This window comes from Trichosurus vulpecula, chromosome 2, assembly GCF_011100635.1.
Source record: "Trichosurus vulpecula isolate mTriVul1 chromosome 2, mTriVul1.pri, whole genome shotgun sequence".
Lineage (NCBI taxonomy): Eukaryota > Metazoa > Chordata > Mammalia > Diprotodontia > Phalangeridae > Trichosurus > Trichosurus vulpecula.
In genome coordinates, this window is record NC_050574.1 from 376,021,918 (window position 1) to 376,048,978 (window position 27,061).

General features: G+C 36.8%; 1 protein-coding gene across 2 annotated transcripts in view; it reads right to left on the reverse strand.

Annotated features, from left to right (window-relative positions):
• Positions 1-27,061, reverse strand: part of HLCS (holocarboxylase synthetase) — a 242,428-nt gene that overhangs the window by 173,432 nt on the left and 41,935 nt on the right. For both annotated transcript variants that reach the window (XM_036744985.1, XM_036744984.1), the window contains exon 5: positions 21,519-21,698. In XM_036744985.1, coding sequence (XP_036600880.1) covers positions 21,519-21,698 — 180 coding nt within the window. The remainder of the gene's footprint in view (positions 1-21,518; positions 21,699-27,061) is intronic.

Here is a 27,061-nt window from a genome sequence, read left to right on the forward strand (position 1 = left end):
GAAAACAGAAATCATCTGTGTGTTCCAAAAAAAGAAATCTTGCTGACTCTAATGTTCAATACATAAGCTCACTGTTACTGGAAATCCAATTTAGAATGTGAACTTAGATCTAAAAGAGGTACAAGTCCATAAAATTAAAAATTATCTTCTCCCAAAGAGGAATAAAAGACATATTAAGGCATTATACTAAAGGAGTGATCTATTATACTACATTTGTTCCCTATTATTTTTTCATTTGCATTTGTTTTTATAGTTCTCTAAGTATATCCGTCAGGGGGAAATGAGAAAATGTAACACTCAAAAAAGAAAAATTACAGGATGTGAAAAAAATGAATGTATTTCCTTTTAAGATCTGAGATCTCCAGATACAACAGATATTTTATTATATTCATGGATGGGGAAAGGCCTCCAATTACAGCAAGTTACATTTCTTTAAGTTAATACCAAAAATTATTCCAGCTAAAAAAAGATCATGAATTTGAAGGAAAAATGATACATTTTGTGCTAAATAGGTCTGTATTTAAAAAACAAAAACAAACAACCCAAAATCCAAGGGCCATATAAAACTGTTTTAAGTATAAGAAGATATTAAAAACATCTAGGGTCCCACACACATAGTGGAACTACATATAATTCTTTTTTTTTAAAGGCTGGTTCTCTGGAAGGGAGCACAGGAAAAGATAAAGGTGTAATCTCAGAAACATAAGATATCACTAAAAATCCATTTAAAAAAAGAAAGAAAATAAAATCTCCTTAATTTTCTGGGTAGATTAAGTGGAATCTACATAGATATAATTTCTTAAGATGCTTCTTTAAGCAATAATTTTGACAAATAAATCTTAAGTTTCCAAACTATTGTGTTCACTAATAATTCTATTACTAAACAAACCAGAAGTTTTGAAACAGTTTAAAGAGGAAAAAGATCCACAGAACAAGAAATCTTTATTATTACAGAATTAGAAACACAAAGAAAATACCACAAATATCACTTAATATATCACACAAATACCCTTAATTATTTAACTCAGCGAACTGAAAGGTGAAAATAGGCAGCCACCAATGAGGGAATTAAGATGTTTTAAATAAATCTAAATCTAGAAATAACATAAGCATCATTGTCTCATCTCTTCTAAGAATAGTGTCTCTTTTCCTAAATGTTTACTATCACTACTTTCTTATAGAAAATAAATTTATCCAGGCTTTCAGGTCACTTGACCACAAGTAAGTCTAAACATTTTCTCTGATAGTCATGATTTCTCAATCTCTCCAACATAGAACTATGCACAAGAGATAAAAGCAATTTCAGCTGTATCCACCCAACACTAAGAACCCAAATAATGTAAAAATCCAATGAACGACTAGCAGAGAAGGCTTATCCTTTATTTCTAACATGATCACTAGGAACCCATTTCCCCAGGGCCCACCATAAGAGCAGTGCTGTCCAAACAGACAACAGATTTGCAATAGATCTCAACTCTAAAATCTCCCTCTTCGCAACACCTGGGAAAACTAATGCAAAAACTTGTGTAGGCTGGGACACGAAGTGGCAGCACTCCATACCTTATCAGAACTCAGCTAGAAACCCGAGAAATAACTTGGAGCAGAAACTGAGGTTGCACTGAACATGAAGTGCCAAGCTTTGGAGGATGATAAGAAGGCTTTGAGGTCCAGCCCCAAAAAAACTGCCATCAAAGGAGAGGGAATCAGAAAGGGAGCAAGAGGGGAAAATGAAGATAAAAGACTGAAATTACCAAAGATCTCAGAAGGAAGAACCTCAATTGAAGACTATGAGCATTGCACATAAACCAACAAAAAAGATACTAATAAAAGATAAGAATATGGACTCCAGATCAACTAAAAGAGCCCAGGCATCTATGAATAAATATTAAAGGATGAAGGAAAATTAAACAAAACCTAATAAGGCAAGAAAACTATGGGTTCTCAAAAGACCACAAAACCACACAGCAGAGTGTTTCTGAATACTTAAAAAGAGAAATAAAAATTATGGAAGCACATTTTTTTTCGTCAAACAAATGGCAGAACAGAAAAACACGAATTTGTGGTGGCAAGCCTCAGCAAAGAAGCAAAGAGAATAAGTAATTGGGAATGTAAATACACAAAAGTAAAAGATAATTTGGAAGAAGAGAAACAAAAAGCAATAACTTTTTTTAAAAAAACCTGATTTTTCATACAAGCAAAACATATTTAAAAGCAGGATTCATACAGACAAATAAAGGATTATAGGACTCCCAGAAAAGCCCCTCAAGTCAAAAAAACCTAAGGACCATAATACAAGAAATAAAACAAGAAAACTGCCCACAACTTCTCAGAAGAAAGTAAAATGTCAATCAAAAAATGAACAAATTGCCTCTGGGGGAGAAAAAAACCAATTCTGCAAACTCCCAGATCCACACTAATTAAATTTTAAAATTCCAATAAATAACAAATTCCACAAATAACTAGGAGAAATACTTTCAAATGTAAAGGAAAGAAAATTCAAGTAATACAAGATTATTCAGCACCCACCAGAAACTGCAAGTGGAAATTAAATAAGATGTTCCAATGGGCAAAGGCACTAAAGATGCATCCCAAGGTGATATATCCTACAAATCTAAGCCATTAATGAAAAGATCATGATGAACGTTTCAGTAAAAAGAGACATTCAAAACCTTCCTAGAAAGAAAACCCGACCTGAAAAAACAACAGAAATACAATAAAGGTAAATAAATTCAGCAGTTAAGGACAACAACAACAACAAAATAAAACGGAGAAGCCATAAGAAATGTCTTTCCAAAAGTACACAAGGAGACATGAGTAAGAGCAGAAGGCAAATAGAAGTGATGGCGGATAAATAGGCATGGACTAAACCTATCAACTCTCCACCTACAGGTGAAGCATTGTTTGTTTTTGGTGGGGAGCATGAGGAAACTAAACTAAAGAAAGGGAGAGCATGTAAAAGGGGACAGAAGAAGATAGAAGGGAATATGTGATACAGCCTAATCAAGTGAAAAACTAACATGAAAAGGAAATAAGTTCCATAGTCTCTCAGGAAGAAGAGAGAATGGGTGATGGGACAAAGAAGGGATTGAAACAAGTGGGGGGGGGGGGTCTTGTTTCACGGGCAATGAATGCTCCCATGGGAGAAGAACGATAAAGAGAGATGGAGGCTTGACAGTGGGTATAACATGCAGGGATTTGCTCCTTAGAGAAACCACTCATCCAGCCTAAGAAGAATGGAAATCAGAGCTTCTGGGGGGCAACTGACACCCAGAAGAGTAGGAGGGTATGGACCCAGGGTCAAGATTGCAGGACAAACAATGGAGAAAATGCTCATGGGGAAGGCAAAGGTTATGAACTACAAAATTAGAGATGTGGAAAAACTTCCATCACGCAGCAATATGTACTTTGTGATGGCAGAAACTAATATTTCTAACAGTGAGATATAAAAGAAAAAGAAGGTCAGAGGGCAAGACAGACAAGGCAATAATATAGAAACTAAATAGAAGAGGGAATTCAATATAAATACCTTAGAAACTTTCAGTTCACGAGGAATACTTAAAGACTAAATAAGTATAACCACCATGAATGAAGGTCAGGAATATACAGTAAAGCAAGATAAATAATGAATAGAACAAGGGAAAGATATTTTTAGAAAAGGGTACAGAAAATTAAATTCTTTTCAAAAAATTAATCACAAAAGTTGAAGTGGAGTAGAAGTGAGATTTTACTTGACTGAGGGGGAAAATGGGGGGGGGGGGATTAAATAACTAGATAAAAGGAAGAAGAAAAAGAAAATAACGGCAAAACTCCAAAACTAGGGAAAGAGCTTACAAACAAGAGAGCTAGAAAAATAAGGGTTGCCTTAAAGTAGATTGAGTTAAAATAAGTAAAGAGACAAAGTGCTAACAAGGAAACTACATTATGCTGAATGGAACCATAGACAACAAACCAAAATCATTAAGAAACTTATATGCTCCAAATGCCTTAGCATCTAAATTAATAAAGAAAAAATTAAATGAACTGTAATAAAATGTAGACAATAATGTAATTGTGGCATGCGATTTCAATTTTCCTTTCTCTGTTTTAAGTAAGTCTAACAGAAAGACAAAGAAATGGGAAAATATAGAACTGAACACACTGTTAATTAAACCAAAACTAAAAGACTTAAGGCACCTTCTAAATGGGACTGCTAAAGAATATACGTATTTCTCAGTGACACATGGAATTTTTTTTAAAAAGTGACCACATATTAAGGCACAGAGATATTGCGAATAATGTAAATAAGCAGAAATAACAAACAACATCCTTTACAGGCCATAATGCAATAAAAATAGTAGTAAGTTCAGGAAACACAGACACATACACATACAGAGACCCAAATAGAGACTTAATAATGAAATTCTAAATAATTAGTGAGGGGAAAATCATGGCAATAAAAATTAATAATAATGTGAAGGAAAATGATAACGATGAAACAACACATTAAAATTTCAGAATGTAGCTAAAGCAGTCTTCAGGGGAAAAATCATAGCCCTACAAACATAAACTAACAACATGACATAAGTTTAGTTTTAATGCTATAGCAACAGAAATACCAAAGCGATGCTTTACATACCTCAATAAAATAATAACAAAATCTGTATGGAAACATCCTACTTGCTGATAACAGGAAGGTTTACTCAGAAAAACCAAGAGAATTAGCAAGGAAACTAAATGAAACAATGAATAGGTCAGTCAAGTTGAAGGCTACAAAATAAACCCTCAAAAACCAGCAATATTTCTATATAATAACAAAATCCAGGAGGTAATTTGAAAAGGGGAGGGAGGTAATCCCATTCCAAACAACTACAAAATGCATAAAGTATCTGGGAATGATCCACCAAAGCACATAAAAGACTTGTACAGATTCAGTTACAAAGTATTCCTTAAAGAAATAAAGAACAACCTAAATAATTTGAAGAATATTCAGCCTTCATGGCTGGGCCATACTAATATAATAAAAATGACAATACAACCAAAGTTAATTTATACTTTTAATGCTACACCAAACAAATTATCAAAGGAATAATTTACAGAACTTGATAAAAAAATAAAATTCATCTGGAAAAATAAAACATCTAGACTACCATAAGTGTTACTTTCAGGCTTCTTTGATATATTAATCGGTAATGCTGCCTTGTTTCTCTCTTTTCTCTTTTTTATGTCTTTAAAAAATACTATTTTTTTATTTGGCATGACTATCTGGTGTGGGAAGATAGAAACGACAGGAAACTATGGGGATTTTAAAATCAAAAGACACCAATAAAAGCTTTTTAAAAAATATATAAATCTCTCCCTCTTAGCATCTAAATCTAGTCTAATTCTGGGATATGGCAAAAAAAAATTAAAATGCTCAAATTCTATTTGTCCTTTCTTTAAGGAGGAAAACAGAATAATCAGGAAGAACTAAAATCCATTAGAAGTTAGCTGCTACCTGGGTTCAAACTTCTAAATTTCTGAGAACATATTTTTGTAAAAGCAAGAACTTCGGAGGCAACGTTCTCCAATCATTGGCATGAAGGACAGAAGAGCTAGAACGTGTTCTCAGGCTACATTCATCATCTATAATAGCATCCATTACAGAGTTGGTACAAAAGAGCAAAAAAGAGAGAGAGAGAGAGAGAGAGAGAGATTTAAGATGTCCATACATGTTTGTTCCAAAAGGACTTCTTTTCCCATTCACAAACACATAATCATAAATGATAGGCACAAATAAATAATGTGAGTAGAATCACCTCTTCTGAACCATCATCTCCAAGAATTCAGAGAGGTAACAAGGCACAATGAAAAGAACAACAGTCTTCTTTTTAAAAAACATAGATTCAAATTCAAATTGTGACACTTACAAGCTAAGAAACCCTGAGCAAGTAACTTAATCTATTCGAACTTCTTTCCTCTTCTGCAAAAGTGATAATATCATTTTCACTACTAATATCACAGGATTTTTCTCAAGAAAGTAATTTGCAAACTTAAAAGTGCTATAGGAATGAGGGCTATTTTTAAGGTTTGGAGAAAAATTCTCTTTAGGATGAACATAAGTTGCCAATTCTTCAAGATCAAAAAGATAAAGAAGAAAACTGCAACTTCTTTAAGGCAAAAATTAACCAAAAGATTGAAACTTCAGAGGAATACACATCTATATCTGATGTAATATAACACTTAAAAAGAAATTAAAATAATATGGGAAAACATTTATTTCCTTTAAGATACAAGTCAAAAATCATTTGTGCTAAGCAATAAAGTTCAAGCAATAAATATTTATTAAGCGCCAACTATGGGCCAGGTACTGTGCTAAATGCTAAAGATAAAAATGGAGGTAAAAAATAGTCCCTGCCATCTAGGAGCTTGAAATCCAATGGGGAAGATACTACACAAATAAGTATGAACAAATAAACTAAATACAGGCTAAACCGGAAGTAAATAAGATAGGAAAAGCACTAAAACTAAAAGGGGTTGGGAAAGGTTTCTTCTAGAACAGGTCTGCACACCCTGAGACTTGTGGGCCTTCACTCTGCAGATTGTGGCTTGCCAAAGGATTTCAGACGGCCCATGAAAAACGTAGAGGAAAACATCCTTTGTATGTAGAGGAAACCTTTTGGTGTGCCACAGGTTGCGCAGGCCTGCTATAGAGGATGGGACTTTAGTTGAGACTTGAAGAAAGCCATGGAAGTCAGTATGTGGAGCAAAGGAAGGAGGGCATTACACAGACATGGGGAACAGAGAAAATGCCCAGACTCAAGAAATGTAGTGTCATGTTCATGGAATAGCAAGGAGGCCAGTATCACTGGACCAAAAGGTACAGGGCAGGGATTTAGATGAGGATTTAGGAAGGAGCTAATTTATGAAAGGTTTTGAGACACAGGAGTTTATATTTGAGACAGACAGAGGAGTGACAGGACCAGACCTGCGCTTTAGGAAAACCACTCTTCTGAATGGAAGCTGAATGGAGGATGGATTGGAGTGGGGAAAGACTTGAGACAAGCAAACTTCTAGGTATGGGATGATGAGGGTCTGAACCAGGACAGTGGCAACATTAAGGGAGAGAAGGGAGTGCATTCAAAATATGTTGCAAAGCTGAAATCACCAAGGCCCTGACAACAGATTGGACATGGGGGTGTGATATAGTGGAGAGTCAAAGATGACACCTAGTTCATGAGCCAAAATGACAGGGAGAATGGTGTCGCCAAGGATGACAGGGAGGACAGTGTTGCCTGGGGTGACAGGGAGGACGGTGTCACCCTCCACAATAACAGGGAAGGTAGGGAGGAGGAGGGTTTGGGAGGAAAGATAATGAGTTTGGTTTTAACATTTTGACTTTTTGGAATACAAATCCCTGCCCTTGAGGAGCTTACATTCTAATGAAGGGAGATGATACTTAAGAGGAAGGTGAAAAGGGGAGTGAAAGAGAGCAAGAAGGTACCCAAAGTGTAGAATGGTGGAAAAAGAAGTCTAAAGAGTCCAGAACATTTCTGGCATAGGCACTTTTCTTAAAATGAAGGCTCCAAAGAAGGGGCTGCAAGGGCAGAATGATCTCTCTTCCAGGGTGAGAAGGTTACTGGAATAGTGGGGAAAGAAGTTAGGAGAGTCAGAAGTAGAACCCAGAGAGGAATGAAGAAATTAGGATATAGATATACATAGATAGATTGATACACACACACACATACACACATTGTATTTTATGTCATATTTATATATATATATATTATATTTTATATGTGTGTGTGTGAGTGTGTATTTTTTAAGATCTACCTTATCACATTGTACTAAAGGTGACAGTCAAAACAATGTTTGGGAAAATCTGTGGAGCTTTGGACTTCATACACACACACATACACACACACATAAAATATGTATGTAGGGGTATATGTATATTTGATCAACAATAGCTAAGTCTTCCTGCAGGAAAGAAAAGTACAGAAAGAGTACAGTAGCTTGAATGAACAAAAAAACATAGTAGGCAAAGGAAAATATATGTGGTATGATTTCTTTGACATTTCTTCATTTCTATATCAGATTTAATCTATTTCAAACTAAAAGGAAGAAGGAAAAGGAAGCAGAGAAAGAGATACAATAGGTTTTTTAAAAATTAATTGCTTTCAAATGTTTACTTCAATCAACCAGCTGGCTGAATTTGAGTTAGTGGTATAGTAAAAACTTAGAAATATAGTTGACTAAGTGGTATCACAAAATGCATGCACTGAGATTTGAGGCTTTCTTCCAATTTAAGTTTCTAAAATTTAATTGATTCTTGAAGTAATACTTACAACATAATTCAGAAAGTCTCCCTCTCTCCAGCACATTAAGCAATTTTAAAACACAAATTTAAAAACAAAAATTTCATGCCAAATACCATGCTAAGGACTATTTCTCAAAAGGAAGGGTTATTTTATGAAGGAAAAGGAGTCAGTTACATATCTCTATTTTATCTTGACCATCATACTGTGGGTTCAGTATATGGTACATACTAAACCTTAACCCAATAACCATTAATAGCAAAATCTTAAGTAACCTGTTTGAGCAAGGGCTCTTAACCTGGAATCCATGAAAGCTGTTTGGTTTGTTAATATTTCAATAACTGTATTTCAACATAATTTAATTTCTTTGTAATCCTATGTATTTTACTTTAAGCATTTAAAAACATTATTCTGAGGAAGGGTCTATGGGCTTCACCAAATGGCTAAAGGGGCCCATGACACACACAAAAAGGTTAAGAAGCCATGTATTAGAAAAATTTAGATGGACTAGGTAAAAAGAGGTTAAAAAGTTCCTCCATTAAAATTATCATCCTGAAAAAGACGGGAATATTCCTTCTGTATATGAGGCTACAGTAGGAGTGATTAAGGAAGTTAGTAAATATCAAATAACAAAGTAAATATCAACAACAAAAACCTGATTTTTTGAGTCTTATTTAAATTTTAGAATTCATGCATTCCATTTTCTTAAATATAAATCCCGCAATCCCTTTGCTTTCAAAGTTTAAAAAGAGCATAAAATGTACTTTATCATTTTAACCCAGTTTGTTTAATAACACAGTTGTCATTTCTTGTTATGAAGTTACATCTGTGATCCATGGGGAAGTAACATGATAACATCTCACAAGATTCCAACCAATGCCAAGCTTGCCTCTATTACTCAGGTCGAGTACTCATAATTAGCTACAGACCAAAAGGAATGTCAGAAAGAAGACCAAGCTTTATAGTTTTAGAAAAATCTCATGTTCACCAAATCCTAGATGTCATAGTTTAATAGACAGCATATTCCAATTGCTAGAGTTTTGCATAAAGAGGAAAAAAACCTCAATTTTCGGGACCTAGGTACCTAAAAGAGCAGACAGCAATCTTGCAAAAAAGTGGTATGGAAAAGTTAATCCCCTTGTGCTTCTGGTATGACAGGAGGGGAACAGGAGACACTGACAGCTGACACTCCCAAGGGAGAGAGGGAGGTATGATGACAGCAACTGGCTCCATTGCCATCTTTGGCAAGTTCACTATAGATTGCCATCCCCTGACCTAAAGCTACCCCATGACTCCTCCAGGGTTTGTGGTTCACCCCTGTAAAGGGAAAAATCTTCATGCTTGTGAAACCTGTCTTTTCCAGGGCAAAAGGGAGGGAAGGAAGGAAGGGAGGAAGGGAGGAATGGAGGAAGGGAGGAGGGAAGGGGGGGAAGGAGGGAGGAAGGATGGAAGAAAGGGAGGGAGGGAAGGAGGGAGGAAGGGAGGGAGGGAGGAAGGAAAGAAAGAAGGAAGGAAGGGAGGGAGGGAGACAGAGAAAGAAAGAGAAAGAACTGAGGATTGAAAGGCAACAAGGAACACGGTAAAGAACACTAGAAGACTTGGGTTCCAGGCCCTACAATACCACTTCTGTGAATAATCACTTGTCTCTGAGCATTACTTTCCTCATCTGTAAAATAAATACTATCTAACTCATCAAGGTGATGTGAGGAAAGTACCTGATAACTCTAAAGCACCGTATATAATGTGAATTAAAGCCCAATTTTCAGTCCTTTTTCAGAATTGTGTCTGACTCTGTGTCCCCATTTTGGAGTTTCTTGGCAAAGATATTGGAGTAGTTTGCCGTTTCCTTCTCCAAATCACTTTATACATGAGGAAAATGAGATAAACAGGGTTAAGTGACACACCCAGGGTCACAGAAGCAATAAGTGCCTATAGTAGCAGTTTAGATTTGAAGATCTTTCGCACCCATTAATAGGCTATGTGACCTGCTTATGTCACAGGAAGCCTAAGTCACATGTGGTGGAAGGAGCTTCCTGACAAGAAAAGGAAGTTATGTCACAGGAAATGGAGATGGAGAGAGGGGGGGCGGGGGGGGGGAGAGAAAGAGAGAAAGAGAGAGAGAGAGAGAGAGAGCGAGAGCACGAGCGAGCAGTTATGGCTGCTAATGACTGCTAATGGCTGCCCTCGTGACTGTTAGAACTGAATAGGCTGACTTAGCTATGCTGTGAGTTTGTCTTTGGGAAGACCCCAGCAGGGGGTCAGAGAGGTTTTGGGATGGAGAGGCTCCAGGTTGTGATATTGTGTGTGGAATGTTTCACTGCTCTGATAGACTGGCTTGTGGGATCTGGTTCTTTGGTGTCTGAATAAATGGTTTACTTCTTCTACCTTCTATGTGGAGAGTCTCGCCTACTTTGTGATACAGAACCAGACAGGCACATTCGTGATTATCGATGTGTTTATTGCCCTACTGATACAGTGCCTGAGGCCAGATTTGAACTCAGGAAGAAGAGTCTTCCTGACTCCATGCCCAGCACTCTACACACTACAAATACCACCACCTAGCTGCCCTGGAGCCCAATTACTTGCTTTAATTGAACTGAAATCTCCCATAGAGCTATGTCTTCTACATACTCTCCAAAAATGCTATATAGACCCTACAATATAAAACACACACACACGTGCACGCATACACACACACATACACACGGAAAACAGAAAAAAAAACAAACCATGCTACTACAATTCTATAAATCTCCAGCCACAGTGGAATGGTGTCGCAGTTCCTCCAAAGATGGCTTCCCAGCTTTCCTTTTTGTCTAGGAAAAGCACTGTCTCTGGCATGTTAGACTTTCCCTCCTATTCCTGGCTTCTAGGATGGTGACTGGTGAAGAAGCAAAGTATTATTTGCTACTTCCACTTCCAGATCTATATTTTAGGATTTTTCAGCACAATAATCAGTTGAGGGTAATGGAAATATGAGACTAAAATGTTTCCATAGTTATTCCACAATAGGTAAGAAGGGAGCTTATGGATGGTCTTATCCATGATGCCAGGTGCTACAGGGCCATATAGGCCCAGATGGGGCCTATGAAATAGGGAAGAGGGGCAAAGAGAGAGGAATTGTCTCGACTAGTTTTGAGGGTAAAAGCAAAAAGCAAGAAACAATTAACATTAATAGGATGCTAACTGTCCATTGATATGAGGATGAATCTTCCCTGGGAGTTCTGTCTTTTTAAATCATCCAGCCACAGCCAAGAGAATGGCACTGGACTGCGTTCTCTGGGACAGAGAAATTAAAGTCCCCAGGGAGATGCTTATTTTTTTTTCTCTTGGGATTCTAAATATGAAATTCTACCACAGATTCTACTGGGGAGAAAAATCAAAATCAATGACAAAATCAAGGGAACAAAGGCACAGAAGTAGGAAAATTTGCGATGTGTTTGGAGGACTAAGAGCATTCTATTTTGGCTTTGGTGGAGATTATGTAGCCATAAAGTACTATGAGAAAAGAAAGGAACTCACAGCTTTATCTAGAATCCTCTTTTGTGTACTACTGTATATATAGAAATGCTTTTTTTGGTGGGGAGGGGGTATTTAAGTTCAGAATTAAAAAAAAACTTAAAGGACAGAAAGGAGCCAAATAATGAAAGGATTTGAATACCAAAGTAAGGAGTCTAGAGTTCACACTGTAGACAGCAAGGTGCTACTGAAGAGTTTTAAAGTCTCTAGAGAGAGAAAATAAGTTTGATAGTGGTGTGAAGGATGATTTTGAATGGGAAAGAGATGGACATAGAAGGCTAGCATTCACTGGGGAATATAGGTGATATAAAAACAAAAAACAACAATTTTAAAAATTTAGGTTATTATACTAGTCCAGGATAGTGCTGACAAGTGTCTGGACCAGAGTGGTAGCAATGGAAATTGAGAAGAGGCAGAGTGTCTAATAAATAATGCAGAAACCAAAACTTACTAGCTCTCCAGAGTCCCTTCAGTTATAAAATGCAGTTCTAAAAATGGCTTAGTAACATTCCAGCATCAGTAGGAGACAATACAAATGATGAACAACTAAGTTTATTCCTCAGACTTTACAGAGTCACTTTCTACCTAGTAATTCTCCTTTCCTCTCAACAATTAGAGAAGAATGACAGCTAAGAGACCTGTCCCTCTGAAATGGCTTGTAGAGTCAAGTAGTATTTGGCTGGTCTTCACAGAGAAATAAAAGAATCCAAAATAATAATTAAACTCCCTACATATGTAACACGTACCGCAACTAGCTGACTTGCACATTTTTGAATCTATCCCATACCTGGTGATTTTTACCTAATTCGCTGGGTCACAAACACTGCTACCTTTTTTGTTGTTCTTGTTTTTGTTCCATTTCTGATCTAGAGGTTGTAAAGTAATATGGGAGTTGCTCTATTAGAATCAAGTACACCCAAGTCATGTGACCATTGGTATTATAAATCAATACAAGATCTAGCTTCCAAGCAAGGTGAGAGAATACACTTAGTAAGAGAGAAGAAAGACAAAAGGCAATGCCACTGAAAAATCATTAAAGTTATAAGGAGTCTTACACAGAATGGGTACCATAGAAAAGTGATTTACTGTCAGTGCTAAGCCTGCCATAGTGGCTGATACACTTAGTCTTAATTCAGCAACTTAAAGAATATTATGAAATACTGATACCTGCTTGATGTCTTTTTTTAAAAATATTCAATCATTTCCATTGCATGGTGATATTGTGGCAACATGAATAACTCACATGTAGCTCCCAAATCATCTGGGCTATTCAGGAAATAAAGAACTATAGTGTAATAGTAAAACAACTATACAAATTTATCTTGTATGTAATGAAAAAACTTGTTTTTATTTTGATACTTTATATTTCCTGTTATACTATGAGCCCTCATTATGAAATTTAAATGATTTCCCTATTTAAGGATGTTAAAAAAAAAGTGACATGAACTGAATGGAAAATTACTAAACTGAACTTTGCCTAACCGATGTTTTTTTTCTCAGCGATAGTCTTTCCCACTTTCCCACGGCTCCAAAAAACATCATCATTGCTAGTAGTCAATTTAACTCAGCTGTGACACCTTGTGGCAAGAGACTATTAATGATTCCTAGCAGCAACAAGATTATCCACTGTTTCTAAAACCTTTTAACATAAAGTAACAGCTCACAATTATTCAATACTGTAATGTTTATGAACTGTTTTTCTCAAAGCAACCCTATGAAATAATACTATTAATAACAATAATGAAAATAAGTAAGAGATCATATTTAGGCAGTGCTTTCTTAGAGCAACCCTATAAGATATATACCCTATTTCATAGATGAATTGAGGTTCATAAAGGTTAGGTCCTAGCTAGTAAGTATCAGAGACAGGATTCAAACATGTCTTCTAATCATTTAGATATAGGTATAGAGCTCTTTCCACTATCACAAGTAGGTCCTAGAAAAGATTAGGCACCAGGGTCTAGAAAGGGGTGGGGAGCTTGTGGCCTTGAGGCCACAGGTGCCTTCTAGGTCCTTAAGTGCCGCCCTTTGACTCAAAGGGCCATGCTTGAGGACCTAGAGGGACACACGAGGCTGCAGATTCCCCACCCCTGGAGCATTTCAAGAGGCAAAATATCAGATGAAGGCCATCTATAGTAGCAATACAAGCAATATATGAATCCAGTCCAAAAAGCATGTGGCCTCTTTATATGAAGAGGTGAGCATCACTGTGTGGGATTCTACTTCATATAATTAAGCCTTGTGATTCTTCAGTATGACTCAGAGGGGATGTAGAAAAAGGTAACCAAAGCAGCTAGCATTTATATAGCACTATGTACGTTACATAATTTTATCCTCTCAAGAATGCTGGGAGGTAGAAGCTATTATTAGTCTCACTTTACAAATGAGAAAACTGAGGCTGAGTGCCCTGCCCAGGTTTACACAACCAGTTAATATCTAAGGCTGGATTCAAACTAAGGTTTTCCTAACTCCATTGTACTGTATCATCTAACTGAAAAATTCTGCTTTGGACTCCTGCCCTTGCTTTCTACAAATACCCACAAACAATTAAAAAGATAGTGCTCTGAATGCCTCAATGTCAGAATCTGAAAAAAGAATTTAAGAAGCAACATATTCTAAAAGGAAAATTTTAAACTTATATTTTCTTCTATTACTATGGCTATTTAGAGCCAAAATATCTTTGGATACTCAACCAATTTACTAGATTGAATCCTGACAACCATTTTCAATATGCGTAAGCAATATACACTTTGTCCTCCAAAACAAAAATAAAATTGAAAAAAGATTTACAGGTAATAAATTCTGTAATTCTTTTAACCAAAAACCTGTTTATTACAAAGAATTAGAAAAGAAAAGTAGAATTAATAATCAGTTATACAACTGTCATATAACCAAAGTCAACTATTTTTTCTAGTTTCCATTAACTCAAGCCTTTAAAATTCTACTAAGTTTCTAACGACTAAGATAGCACCTTCCTGTTACACTAAAATTATCATCAGTAATAATAAAGACTTTTTCTTTTCCTAACAGACTAAGATGAAGGAGATGCAAAAATTATAAGACACTGAAAGTGGAAAAAAAAGTTCACAACCATAATCAGAAAACTTTGCCCATACTTCAAGGCAAGCCCAAACAGTTTAGAAGTGTGTAAAAAAAATCCTTCTGTTGGTACAATGTGAATATCGGTGTGAAAAGCTGATATTTATGTGGTACTTTATAGTTTACAAAGTGCCTTAATTATTAAGTTTTCATTTGATCCACCCAACAGTCATTTGATGCAATTTATTGTTTATAAGAAGAAACTTTTTTGTGGACTCTAAAAAGTTGAATCATATATTCTGTTCCCACAGTTGTCAAATAATGGGGTTGCCTGCTTAACAGGAAAATATATCCCTTGAGAGAATTCCAAGAACTAATGAGGCAAGATATGGGTTACCACACATACCATGCCTCTACATTCTATAATCTATTCTACTATTAAATATATACTGCAAGACCAATATTACCAAAACTTTATCGGAAGAGAATAATCTATGGACAAAGATTAAGCCAGGAGTTGGTGATTAAACATGCTGCGCCTGAAACAACAGTAAAATGACTCCCTAAGTAGAAGCATGCAGGTAGAAGGACTAAACTGACTTACCAAACCAAAAAGTTCTCATTTATAATTAGCCTCTTGTAAAACAGCCTCTTAGGGTTATGAAGTCCTTTGAGACACACACACTGTCTCATATGATTAAAAAACAACATGCTTTCCCTCTACCTTTAAAGTATACCCTTGCCAAAGTTTCTCTAGTACATGTCAGCAATAGTAAAATGCAAAGTATGGTGAGATAGAGAAATAGCTTTTAAATGACCAACAACATCCCAGGTCACAAAGATCAGTCTAGGCATGTCACTAGAAGAGTCCCAGTCTCCAGTTTTGCCACATACCTACTTCATAATCTTGGCAAGCTTTGTCTGTACAATTGAAATGTTAAAGATGAACACAATAAAGGAATCTTCTAGTCCAAATGTTAAAGTCTGGGAGGAGCAGGCAATTGGTACAGTCCCACATCCTTCTCTCTGAACATCTCGTGAAGGCCACATCCAGTTATCCTAATCTATATCTTGCCACTGGACCCAGATGGCTCCAGAGGAGAAAGTGAGGCTGGTGATTTTGCACAGCCTTTCCTCACTTAAAGAGAATTCACTTGAAAGTCATGGCATCACCTTCCTGATGTTATGGTCTTCCTCGAGAACAAAGGACAAACAACCACCTGAGAGTAGTCTGAGCTACCCCACTGGGGACCCAACTGGCTAGTCACAGATGGGCAGCAGCTTCTTTCTTCCTTCCTTCTTTCCTTCCTTTCTCTCCATTGCCTCCTCTCCTTCTCCTTCTGTCCAAATAGTGTATCACACCCTTAGCTGCAGGTGCTCTGCCCAAAGAAATGTAAATTTTGATGGCTGAAACCCAGCAAGATAACTTGGGGTTTGCAGGCTAGATTTCTTTCTTAAAGACCATAATTGTTTCTGTTTTGGCCAGAAACTGAGGGTCTTCCCCTTCCAGATTGATTTTTTTTAATTAGGTAAAAGAGGCCATTCCTTGGCTCATTTCTTACCTAGCCTTAATCACTGAATAGGCGTTGCCTCAGTCAAAGTGAAAACTCAGAAAGACCTTGACTTAAAAAGGCCAAGGTCTCCCACTGTATCTGGGGCTACCTCCAGTCATCCTGATCTATATCTTGCCACTAGATCCAGATGGCTCCGGAGGAGAAAGTGAGGCTGGTGACTTTGCAAAGCCCTCCCTCACTTAAATCCAATTCACTCGGAAGTCATGGCATGACCTTCCTGATGTCATGGTCCTCTTCTAGAATGAAGGACAAACAAACAACAAACAACATTTCATAGATTGCAGACTCCTAGGAATTTCAGCAAGGGAGTAAGAGAAGAATTCAGACTTCTTTTCCTGCCCCATTCCAGCCCTTAATACCACAATGAAAGGTAGAAAGGAAACTACCTGATGAAGTATAAGAAGAAAACTATATGAAAAATAGACAGTTGTCAGGAGGTAGTGGAGGAAGAGCTAGACTTGGAGTCAAGAAAACCTGGGTTCATGTCCAGCTTCTGATATATGATAACCTATGTGACTTTAGGCGAGACCCTTACACCGTGATGCTCCCAGCAATTTTCTAAAATTATAAATCTTAACCAATGGAAGAAATATATACCAGGAATTCTCTATACAGGAAAAAAAAGATAACTATTACTTTAATTTGACTCTGCACCTTGCCTAAGGGGCTTAGTGAAAAGGACATAATGTTATTTGATCTGCCAGTCATTCAACAAACATTATAGTACCTGTGCCAGGAATAGTACTAAAAACACTAAAGATACAAAGAAAAGCAAAAATATGGTCCCTGATCTCAAAGAGTTTAGGAAAATTCTGGGAGCTGGGAAACCATGTGAATAACAATGTGGATAGGAGATGAATACAATGTAATGGAAGGCAACCTTAGATAGCTAGCAGGGGAGAGGCCCAGGGAAGGCCTTCTGCAGAAAGTGGATGTAAGGTACAGGACTCGGTCGATATTTCCTCCATTATAAACACCAGGAAAAGCTGAAGGAGTTTTAAGCTCCTCAGATCCAAGTGAAAAACAAAATCACAACATGCATGCCTAAAAACAAATTTAAAATATTTATATACTGGTTTATAAAAGTCAATTACTCTCAGTTGAAGAATTTTTCTTAAAAATAATAAACCAAAACAAGCCAGATCTATTACTATACCATTAGAAGGAAAAAAAATTCAAACTTGAGATTTTTTTAAAAATACTAATACTGAACTATGCCCAAAGGGCTATGAAACGGTGCATACCCTTTGATCCAGCGATACCACTTCTGGATCTGTATCCCAAAGAGATCATAAGAAAGGGAAAGGGACCCACATATACAAAAATACTAATAGCAGCCTTTTTTGTGGTGGCAAAGAATTGGAAATTGAGGGGATGTCCATCAATTGGGGAATGGCTGAACAAGCTGTGGTATATGAATGTAATTGAATACTATTGTTCCATAAGAAATGGTAAGCAGACAGATTTCAGAAAAACCTGGAAAAACTTGCATGAACTGACGTTGAGTGAAGTGAGTTAGAACCAGAAGAAAATTGTACACAGTAACAGCAACATTGTGAGATGACCACCTTTGATAGATTTAGCTCTTCTCAGCAATCTAGAAAATTCCAAAAGACTCATGATGGAAAATGTTATCCACATCTAGAGAAAGAACTATGGAGTCTGAATGTAGATCAAAGCACACTATTTTCTTTTTTTTTCTTTCTCATAGTTCTTCCCCTCTGTTCTGATTCTTCTTTTGCAATGTGACTAATGTGGAAATATGTTTAATATGATTGTACATGTAGAGCCTACATTAGATTGCATGCCACCTTGGGGAGGGGAGGTGGGGAAGGAGGAGGGATAATGTAGAACTCAAAATCTTAAAAAAGTGAATGCTGAAAACTAAAATTAAATAAATAAATAAATAGATTTTTCAAAAATGCCAGTACCTTGTTAACCTAATACCCTTGGTTTTTGATGGATTTCCCACTCTCCAAGTGGGCAAGTTAGAATATAGTTCTCTTAGACTGCTCAAATGAGGTAAAATGAACAAAGGAATAAATATATTCCCCCAGTCCAATTACCAGTATTAGCTTCATGTTAAGCCTGATTCTTAATGGAAAGCTCTCCTGCTTTAGACTTGAGAGGTCATCTAGTTCAATGTCCTCATTTTTCAGATGAGGAAACTGAGGCCAAGAGAGATTAAGTGACTTGCCCAAGGTCACACAATTAAGAAGCATCAGTGGCAGAATTTGAACCTACCTCTCTGACTCTGTAGTCAGTGTTTTTTTCCACTGTACCAAGATACTATCTCCAATGAAATGTGTTAAGTTGCCAAGCTGACAAAGTACAAATGACAATGACTCACTGTTTTGCTTTTTTTTTTCTGGGGCCCTTTTTTTTTAACACTACATTTTTTTAATATTTCATTTTCCCCCCAATTACATATTAAAATAATTTATAAGTTTTTAAAGTTTTGAGTTCCAAATTACATCTCTCATTCCCTCCCTCTCTCCCCTCCTTGAGATGGCAAGCAAAGGTTATACATGTGCAATCATCAACGACTCATTTTAAAGGCCACTGTCATTTCAAAGAGAACTGTAACTTAGCAGGAAAAAACAGCCAAAAACATGAGCCCTAATTATTTTACCAATGTGCTGCCTATTTTAAGCAAGAGCCTTTGAGTCTGTTTTCTAATCTGTAAGAAGGAAGAATGGTAATACTTGCACTATTTTTCTCATAAAGTTGTTGTAAGAAATAACTTTACTGAGCACGTAAAAATGGGACTTAATTTCACATGGGACAAGAAACTCAAAAAAATCATTTTTGTCCAGACCTATGACTGCATTGCTGTGGAGAACTCCAAGTGTGGAAACTTCTTCTATCAATATAGATCAGCGATTCTTGTGCACCTTAGTCTTAAGAGCTGTCATTCATTTGGTCAGTCAACAAGTATTTAGTAAGCAGTTATTATATATCAGGAATTGTGTAAAGTACTGAGGATAACAATAAAGGCAAAAATACAGTCCCTGCCCTCAAGGAGCTCACATTCTAAGGAGACAATATGCAAATAGCTACATACATATAGAACATATATAATGAAGTAGATGAAAAATAATCTGAGGGAAGATACCAGGAGTGAGAGAGATTGAAAGGCCTCCTGAGAAAGTGAGATTTGATCTGAGTCTCGAAGGAAGCCAAATGTGAGGAGGGAGAGTACTTCAGGCATGGAAGAACAACAGCCAAAGAAAAGACACAAAGCAGTGTTGTGTAGGGAGCAAGAACACAGGTGTTGCTGAAGCATAAGATGTATGAAAAAGAATCAAGTGAAAGATGACTAGAAAGATAGCAAGAGACCACACTGCAAGGGGCTTTAAACACCAAATGGAGAATGTTTATATTTGATCCTAGAGGTAACAGGCAGCCACTGGAGTTTACTGAGCAAAGGGATGACATTAGTCAAACCTTCACTTTAGGCAGATCGCTTTGGCAGCGAAGTGGAGGATGAGGTGAAGAGGGGAGAGACTTGAGGCAGGAAGAATAACCAAAAGGCTACTGCAACAGTTCAGGCATAAGGTAACAAGGAAAAAGAAGCATAGAAGAAATGCTGTGAAGGCAGAAAATAATGAACCTTGGTAACAGCATGGATGTGCAGAGTTGTCTGGGGCAATAAGAAGCTAAGTTATCTGTCAGCAGCAGGACTTTAACTCAAATCTTCTTAACTCTAAGACCACTCTTTTCACGGATAAAATGGACAAGGTATTCATATCAAACAACTTGTCATTCAGTCATTTCAGTCGTGTCCCATGCTTTGTGACCTTATTCTCCAGCTCATTTTACAGATGGGAAAACTGAGGCAAACAGAGTTAAGTGACTTGCCAAGGGTCACACAACTATTGTCTTAAGGCCACATTTGAACTCAGGTCCTCCTGACTCCAGGTCCAGTATTCTTATTCACTGTACCACTTAGCTGCCCATATCAAACAACTACAAATCCACAAACACTTACTAAGCATTATCCACATTATCAAATCCTCTCTTAAAATAACTAGATACATTAGTTTACCAAGGCAAGGGAGTACAGTGGACACAATCAAGGCATCACTGAATATGGGTTAGAAGAGTTCTCTAGCCAAACAAAACCTAAGTCCTAAGTTTATCGTTACCAAAGTATCACAGACTCAACCAAAGCTTTTGGCATTCAATGACATTCAAAGAAACAAAAAATTTCTCTCTGTATCTTGCAAAAAAAAAAACATGAGAAAAAGCTGAGTGGAAAGGAGGAGAGTAGAGAGAGAGGAAGAACAGACAGATTCCTGGTAAAATGCTCAACTGTCTCGGAATTTCCTTCAATCATCCTGTGTGGAATGAGAACTGAACATCTCAGTTTCATGTGCCACTAGGTGGCAGACTTCAGAAGAATGAAATTATCAAATGCTCTGGTTTCTTGCAGAGATTTAGAGACAGAACCAAAATAAAGTTAAAATTACAAAAGTAATAAATTGTTTTCCCGAGTTAACATGTGTGTAGTCAAAAGAGGTGTGCCCCAAGAGTTTCCCTAAAATCTCAAGAATCACATTTTTGACACATTAGATTTTCCACAAATCAAGTAAAAGAAACTACATTCAGAGATGAAATAAAATCCCTTCTTCTCATAAAATGTATGTATGTATGTATGCATGCATGTATGTACGTATGTTGTGTATATACACATAAACATATATACACATGCACACATACACGTCTCTTAAGATGTATGTATGTACGTACATATGTATGTGTGTATATACACACAAACATATATACACATGCATACGTATACATGTGTGTTCTGTGTGCATGTGTATATACGTAGATGTTATGGTGCTTGTACGTATTTGTGTTACATGTATAAAATATCACTTTAAAGATGAAATCCAGGTGAAATGTTTCATATAGAATGGAACAATTAAATATATACACACAAATACACATATGTACATATATGTGTGTGTGTGTATGCCATTTAAAGCTGATAAAGCAAAAAAAAAACATTTAAAGCTGATAAAGAGAAAAAAAAGGGTCAACTTCCCTTAGAATTTACTAGATTAAGTTCACTTATCACAAGATGAGGTTTTCTAAATGCACTCACCTCCTCAGTTGTGAACAAGTAAAGAGGAGTCAGGGGAGGGATTTTCTTCAATTCACAACTTAAGCCAAGGACAGTCAAGATCTCCTTAAGGACTTCATGTCTCTTGAAATTGCTTGATTTCAACAAATCAAAGGAATCTTGAGTTTGTATTAAAGTGGTGGGAGACATTTCCAAGTGCACCTAAAGAAAAGAATAGAGAATTAGGATGCTTTTGTATGCTACAAGACATTAGACAAAACAAAACAATTAACAAATATTCATCTAATGATGAATAATGCCAAAATTTAGAGCCTGAGATAATTAACTTTATGTTACTTCAATGATGGCTCAATTAAAAAAAAAAACTCAAAAAGCCTTACTAAAACGACAGACGATCTTCTTCCAGGCTAGAAAAATGCTTGAAAGGCTTTTTGTAACACTGCCACAATGAAGATTCTGAATTTCTGAGGACTAAGAAAATCATCTCTCTACATAAGTCAGCAAGTATACTAAAAGCCAGAAAGTTTCTTACTCCCTAAGCTGGAAATCAAGATTAAATAACTTACCTAAGCCTGGAAGATAGTAAGTCATATTGCCATAAACAACACTATACTCTCCCTCAAATAAAAATTAATTACAAAGTAATATTTGTATATACTTAACCAGCATATAGAACTACCCAAAGGGCTGCCCTAATACACAGGCATGGCATTATTTTGGGGGTACTAAAAAAGGGCATTTTTGCCGTCCCAAATATAGTGCCCCCTGGCAGATAACAGATACTTCACAATCAGACCATTTCTTCATCTTATGACTCCATTACCCTGTTAAAATACAAATCCCTCTGGGAAGATAACACATTAAGTCTTATCAGATACATATGCCTTATTGTGAATCAGCCTATCATAACTTATATCTGTCCACATAATAGGTTTTGCTCAGAGTGGGGGAGTGGGATAGCACTTGTAATTAGGGGGAAAGAAAGGGAATGAGATAGTGGTACAGAGAGCTCAAGCACACTTGCTTAGCAAGGAGAACCAAGAAGAACATGTTTCACAATTATGTTTCCCTGGAGTAAGTCATACTTGAGGAGTTTATAAAGCTCTTATAAAGCTCTTCCCAGACACTTGCAGGAAACTACCAAAAAACAAAGGGAAATACATCACCCCTGGACTCAAGTATTTTGTGATAATGATGATGATGATGATGATGATGATGATGATGATGATGATGATGATGATGATGATGATGATGATGCCAGCTAGCATTTATACACCAACTTTAAGGATGGAAAAGCATTTTATAAATATTACTTTATTTTACCCTCACAACAGCCTTAGGAGGTAGGTGCTACTATTACCAACCACTTGACAGATAAGAAAACCAAGGAAGAACAGGATTATGTGACTTTCCTGTTCTGTGAAGTTTGGATTCAGTTGAAGGGTCACACTTGAGGACCTAGAGGTCCACCTGTGGCCTCCGGGCTGCAGGTTCCCCACCCCTGGCAGGAACTCTAAGGTCTCTTCCAATTCTGAGTTTATGAAGTTCCGGAGCTTGTGTCCTCTCGGCACGGGACAACCTCTATATCTCAGTGAGGTTTTGGAATAAAACTTGGGGGAACAGGGGATAGGATGTGTGAATTATTTCTGCATAAAATGGAAAAAAGATAAGGGAGAGCATAATTTTAAAAGCAAGTGGTTTAACATTGTTATCAGTGACTTGGATAAAGGCATAACTGTAGTTTGCTCTCTAAATCCATAGATGACACAAAGCTGAGAGGAATGGCTAACATAATGGAAGACAGAATCAGGATCCAAAAGGATTCTGACAACCTACAACACTGAGATGACTCTAACAAGATGAAATAAAATAGAGATAAATGTAAAGTCTTGCACTTGGGTATAAAAAAAATCAACTTCACAGGAACAAAGATGAGGGATGAGTAGAGACAGCAGCTATTCTGAAAAAAGATCTGAGGGTTTAAGTGTATGATAAATCAGCAGTTTGATGGGGCAGGCAAAAAAGTTAATACAATCCTGGACACAGGGGGACGACAGGGGGACACAGCTTCCAGGAATAGAGAGGCGACAGTCTCACTGTACTGTGCCCTTGACAGACTTCAATATGGAGTACTGTGTTCATTTGAGCACCAGAGTTTAAGAAGGATATTGATAAGCTTGAGAATTTGTCCAGAGCAGGGCAACCAGGATGGTGAAGAGGTTTGAGCCCATGACATAAAAGGGTCTTTCCTGTTCCTCCATAATCTTAGTGCCTTTCCTCTGAGATTATTTAACCCATTTATATCTTATTTTTACAGCTATTGGCACACTGTCTCTCTCATTAGACCGTGTGCTCCTTGAGAGGAGGGACTCTCTTTGTCTCCTCAATGCTTAGTACAGTGTCCAGAACACAGAAGGCACTTAACTGACTTGAGATGAGTTGAAGGAAGTGGGTATGTTTAGCTGTCTTCAAGTTTAGACTAACACATGAAGGAGAGAACGGACTTGTTATGTTTGGTCTCAGAAGGCCAAATCAAGAACAATAAGTGAAAGATGCAAAGAATTTCAGATGGATGTTATGAAAAACTTACTGACAATTAGATGTCAAAGGTGGAATGGCCTGCCTTGAGAGGTGGTAGGTTCCAGCGTGGAGGTCTATAAGCAGAGGCTGACAATCACTGTTGAATACATTACAGTAGGAATTCCTTTTGCGCATGTATTGGACAAGATGGCCACTGAGGTCCCTACTACATTCAGAGAATACAGAGAGTATTCAAAAACCATATGCAAAGAAATATTTAAATAATTTTATATGTGAAAGATGTCAGAAAGATATCTAATGAGAGTCAAAAAACTGATCACACCCTTTAACCCAACAATTCCACTGCTAAAATTTAAAAAGGAAAAGGGGCAATCTGTATAAAAATACTCATAGCTGCTCTACTTGAAATAACAAGAAAATTGGAAACAATCTGAAGTTTAGCTGAACAGGAAGAGTGGATACAAAGATTACAACTACATAAAAAAGAAAAGAAAGGGGCAGCTAGGTGGCACAGTGAGTAGAGCACCGGCCCTGGAGTCAGGAGGGCCTGAGTTCAAATCCAGCCTCAGACGCTTGACACATTTACTAGCTGTGTGACCTTGGGCAATTGCTCTGTCTTCCCCCTTGTAAAAAAAAAAAAAAAGAATGAAAGGTAATAGAACCTATAGATAGGCAGGTAAGAAGACATCTAAGATTGAAATTGATTTCTCTTTGTGTTACCCATTAAATTTGTTTGGTCTTAGTTTAAAAACATCTGTTGTATATATTAATGAATAAAATCATATATAAAACTATGTTTGTATATCTAATTATTTATATTTATCGATAGTTAATTTTTTCAAATAAATTATTTCAGAGGGATGCATGACTAAATATGGTATCCTTCCAGAGGCAAAGAGGTGCTGGACTCAGGTGAAGACTGAGACATATATTTCAGGGAGGTGGCCAGTATAGAAACTAAAGTTTTGTTTTATTAGTTATATTTTTTACAAAGATTTGGTTTTTCTTTTAAAGGAGGAGGAAAAGGGTGAAAAAAAGACTTGTTGATTGAAAAAAATTTTAATAAAAAAGAAAGTTTGGGAAAGGAAAAATGTTTATAACATCTTTAAGATGTCAGGAAACAATATTAGTGACCTAGGTATAAATATTTTTCATCTACAGCTTCAATATATACATAAGTGGGCTTCACGAGGAAAGAGAATATATTTAATTAAATAGCAAAGACAATCCAAATTGACTTAATTGGGATCAGTCATAGAGTTTCAAGACGCATATATGCAATTTGTTTCTAGAGGGTCACATATTATAACTGTAAGATGCCTTAGAGGTCATCTAATCCAACCTTCTGTTTTATAGATAAGGAAACTGTGGCCCAGAAAGATTAAGCTACTTGCCCATCATCACACAGGTAGCATGTGTTATATCCAGGATTTGAATCCAGGTCCTCCCAACTCCAAATGTGATGTTTTCTCTGTGAGAATAATCCATCTACTATGCATTTAATATTAAATAAATGGCATAGCAGCAATAACTGTTAAAGACACTTAAAAAACATCTCACCTCCCCAAAGAGAAAGTGTCATCAAAAGCCAGCCTTGTATCTCTCAGTTTCTTGTGACTTTCATTCCAACTATCAATCAAAGAGCATCATAAAAACAAACAACTCTGACCTCAGTTTCGGCCAGGAATAACACTATCTTTCTCTCAATTAAAAAAGGGAACTTTCCTGAGCAAGATTCTTACGAGTTTTAATCACTTTGCTATTCAAATATTAGTATGAATTTGGAGTCTATCCCTTTCTCTAGCTTTTTTCAGTGGTAAGAATGAGAAAGTTGTGTTTTTTCTCTTTTTCTCTAATTACTGGAAACAGTACCAAATGTGAAGTTTACTTGACTACTCACAGGATCACATTTTCTGTTGTCCTTAAATAAAAAACCATCTTTCTCTTATGGTATTCGATAATTTACTATTATTCTATTTATATTACAGAGAGGTAATATAACAGTGGACAAAAAACCAGCCTCAAAGTCAGGAAGGCCTGGTTCCAGCCCTGCCTCTGACCAATGCAGGCCTGTGAAGCTGTCATTTTACCTCAGTATCCCAGCCAACTCTTGAAGGTGAGCTGCAGAGAGCGTAGTTCCTTACCAGGACTACCCTACACTGATGAAGTTAAAGATTTTGTTTAAAAAAAAAAAGATTATATTACGAGAGGTGAAGACTATGAAACTGAGCAGGGAAAACTAACTGGCCTGAATTAATGACTGGTTGATGTCACTAATATTCCTCCATTTATGTAGTCCTGAGGAGAAAATATCAAGTCTGTCACATCTAAAATCAAACACCAATTCCTAATTATTTTAACCTCATTTTGGGGGGGTCTACTCTATGGTTTTTTTCTCTATGACAATGAACTGCAAGTATCAAGTTATATTATGATAACTATGGCATAATTTAATGGGTAGCACAACAGATTTTACTACGTAATGTAGAGAAATGGAGAGCAGAGGAGTCTAACTTTCAAGAACGAGTATTCACATAGTGGTGGTAAAGTTTGTCAGTCAATAAAAATCTATCAAATACGTACCATGTGTCAGGGACTGTGCTAAGCACTGGACATACAAAGAGGTAAAAGACAGTTCCTGACCTCAGGGAGCTCATAATCTAAAGTATGGAACAAGAAATAGATATAAACAAACAAGTTATCTACACAATGAATAGGAAATAATTAACAGAAGGATGGCACGAGAATTAAGAGAGGTTGAGAAAGGCTTCCTGTACAAGATGGGATTTTAGGTGGAACTTAAAAATAAGCCAGGGAAGCTGGTGGGTGGGGGTAAGGAGGAAGAGCATTCCAGGCATGAGGGATAGAGAGAAAATGTCCAGAAAATGTCATGGAAGGACAAGGAGGCCAGTGTCACTGGATCAGACTATGTTGTGAGGAGCAAGGTATAAGAAAATTGGAAAGGCATGAGGAGCTTATGAAAGGTTCTGAATTACTAAACAGAGGATTCTGATCCTAAAGGC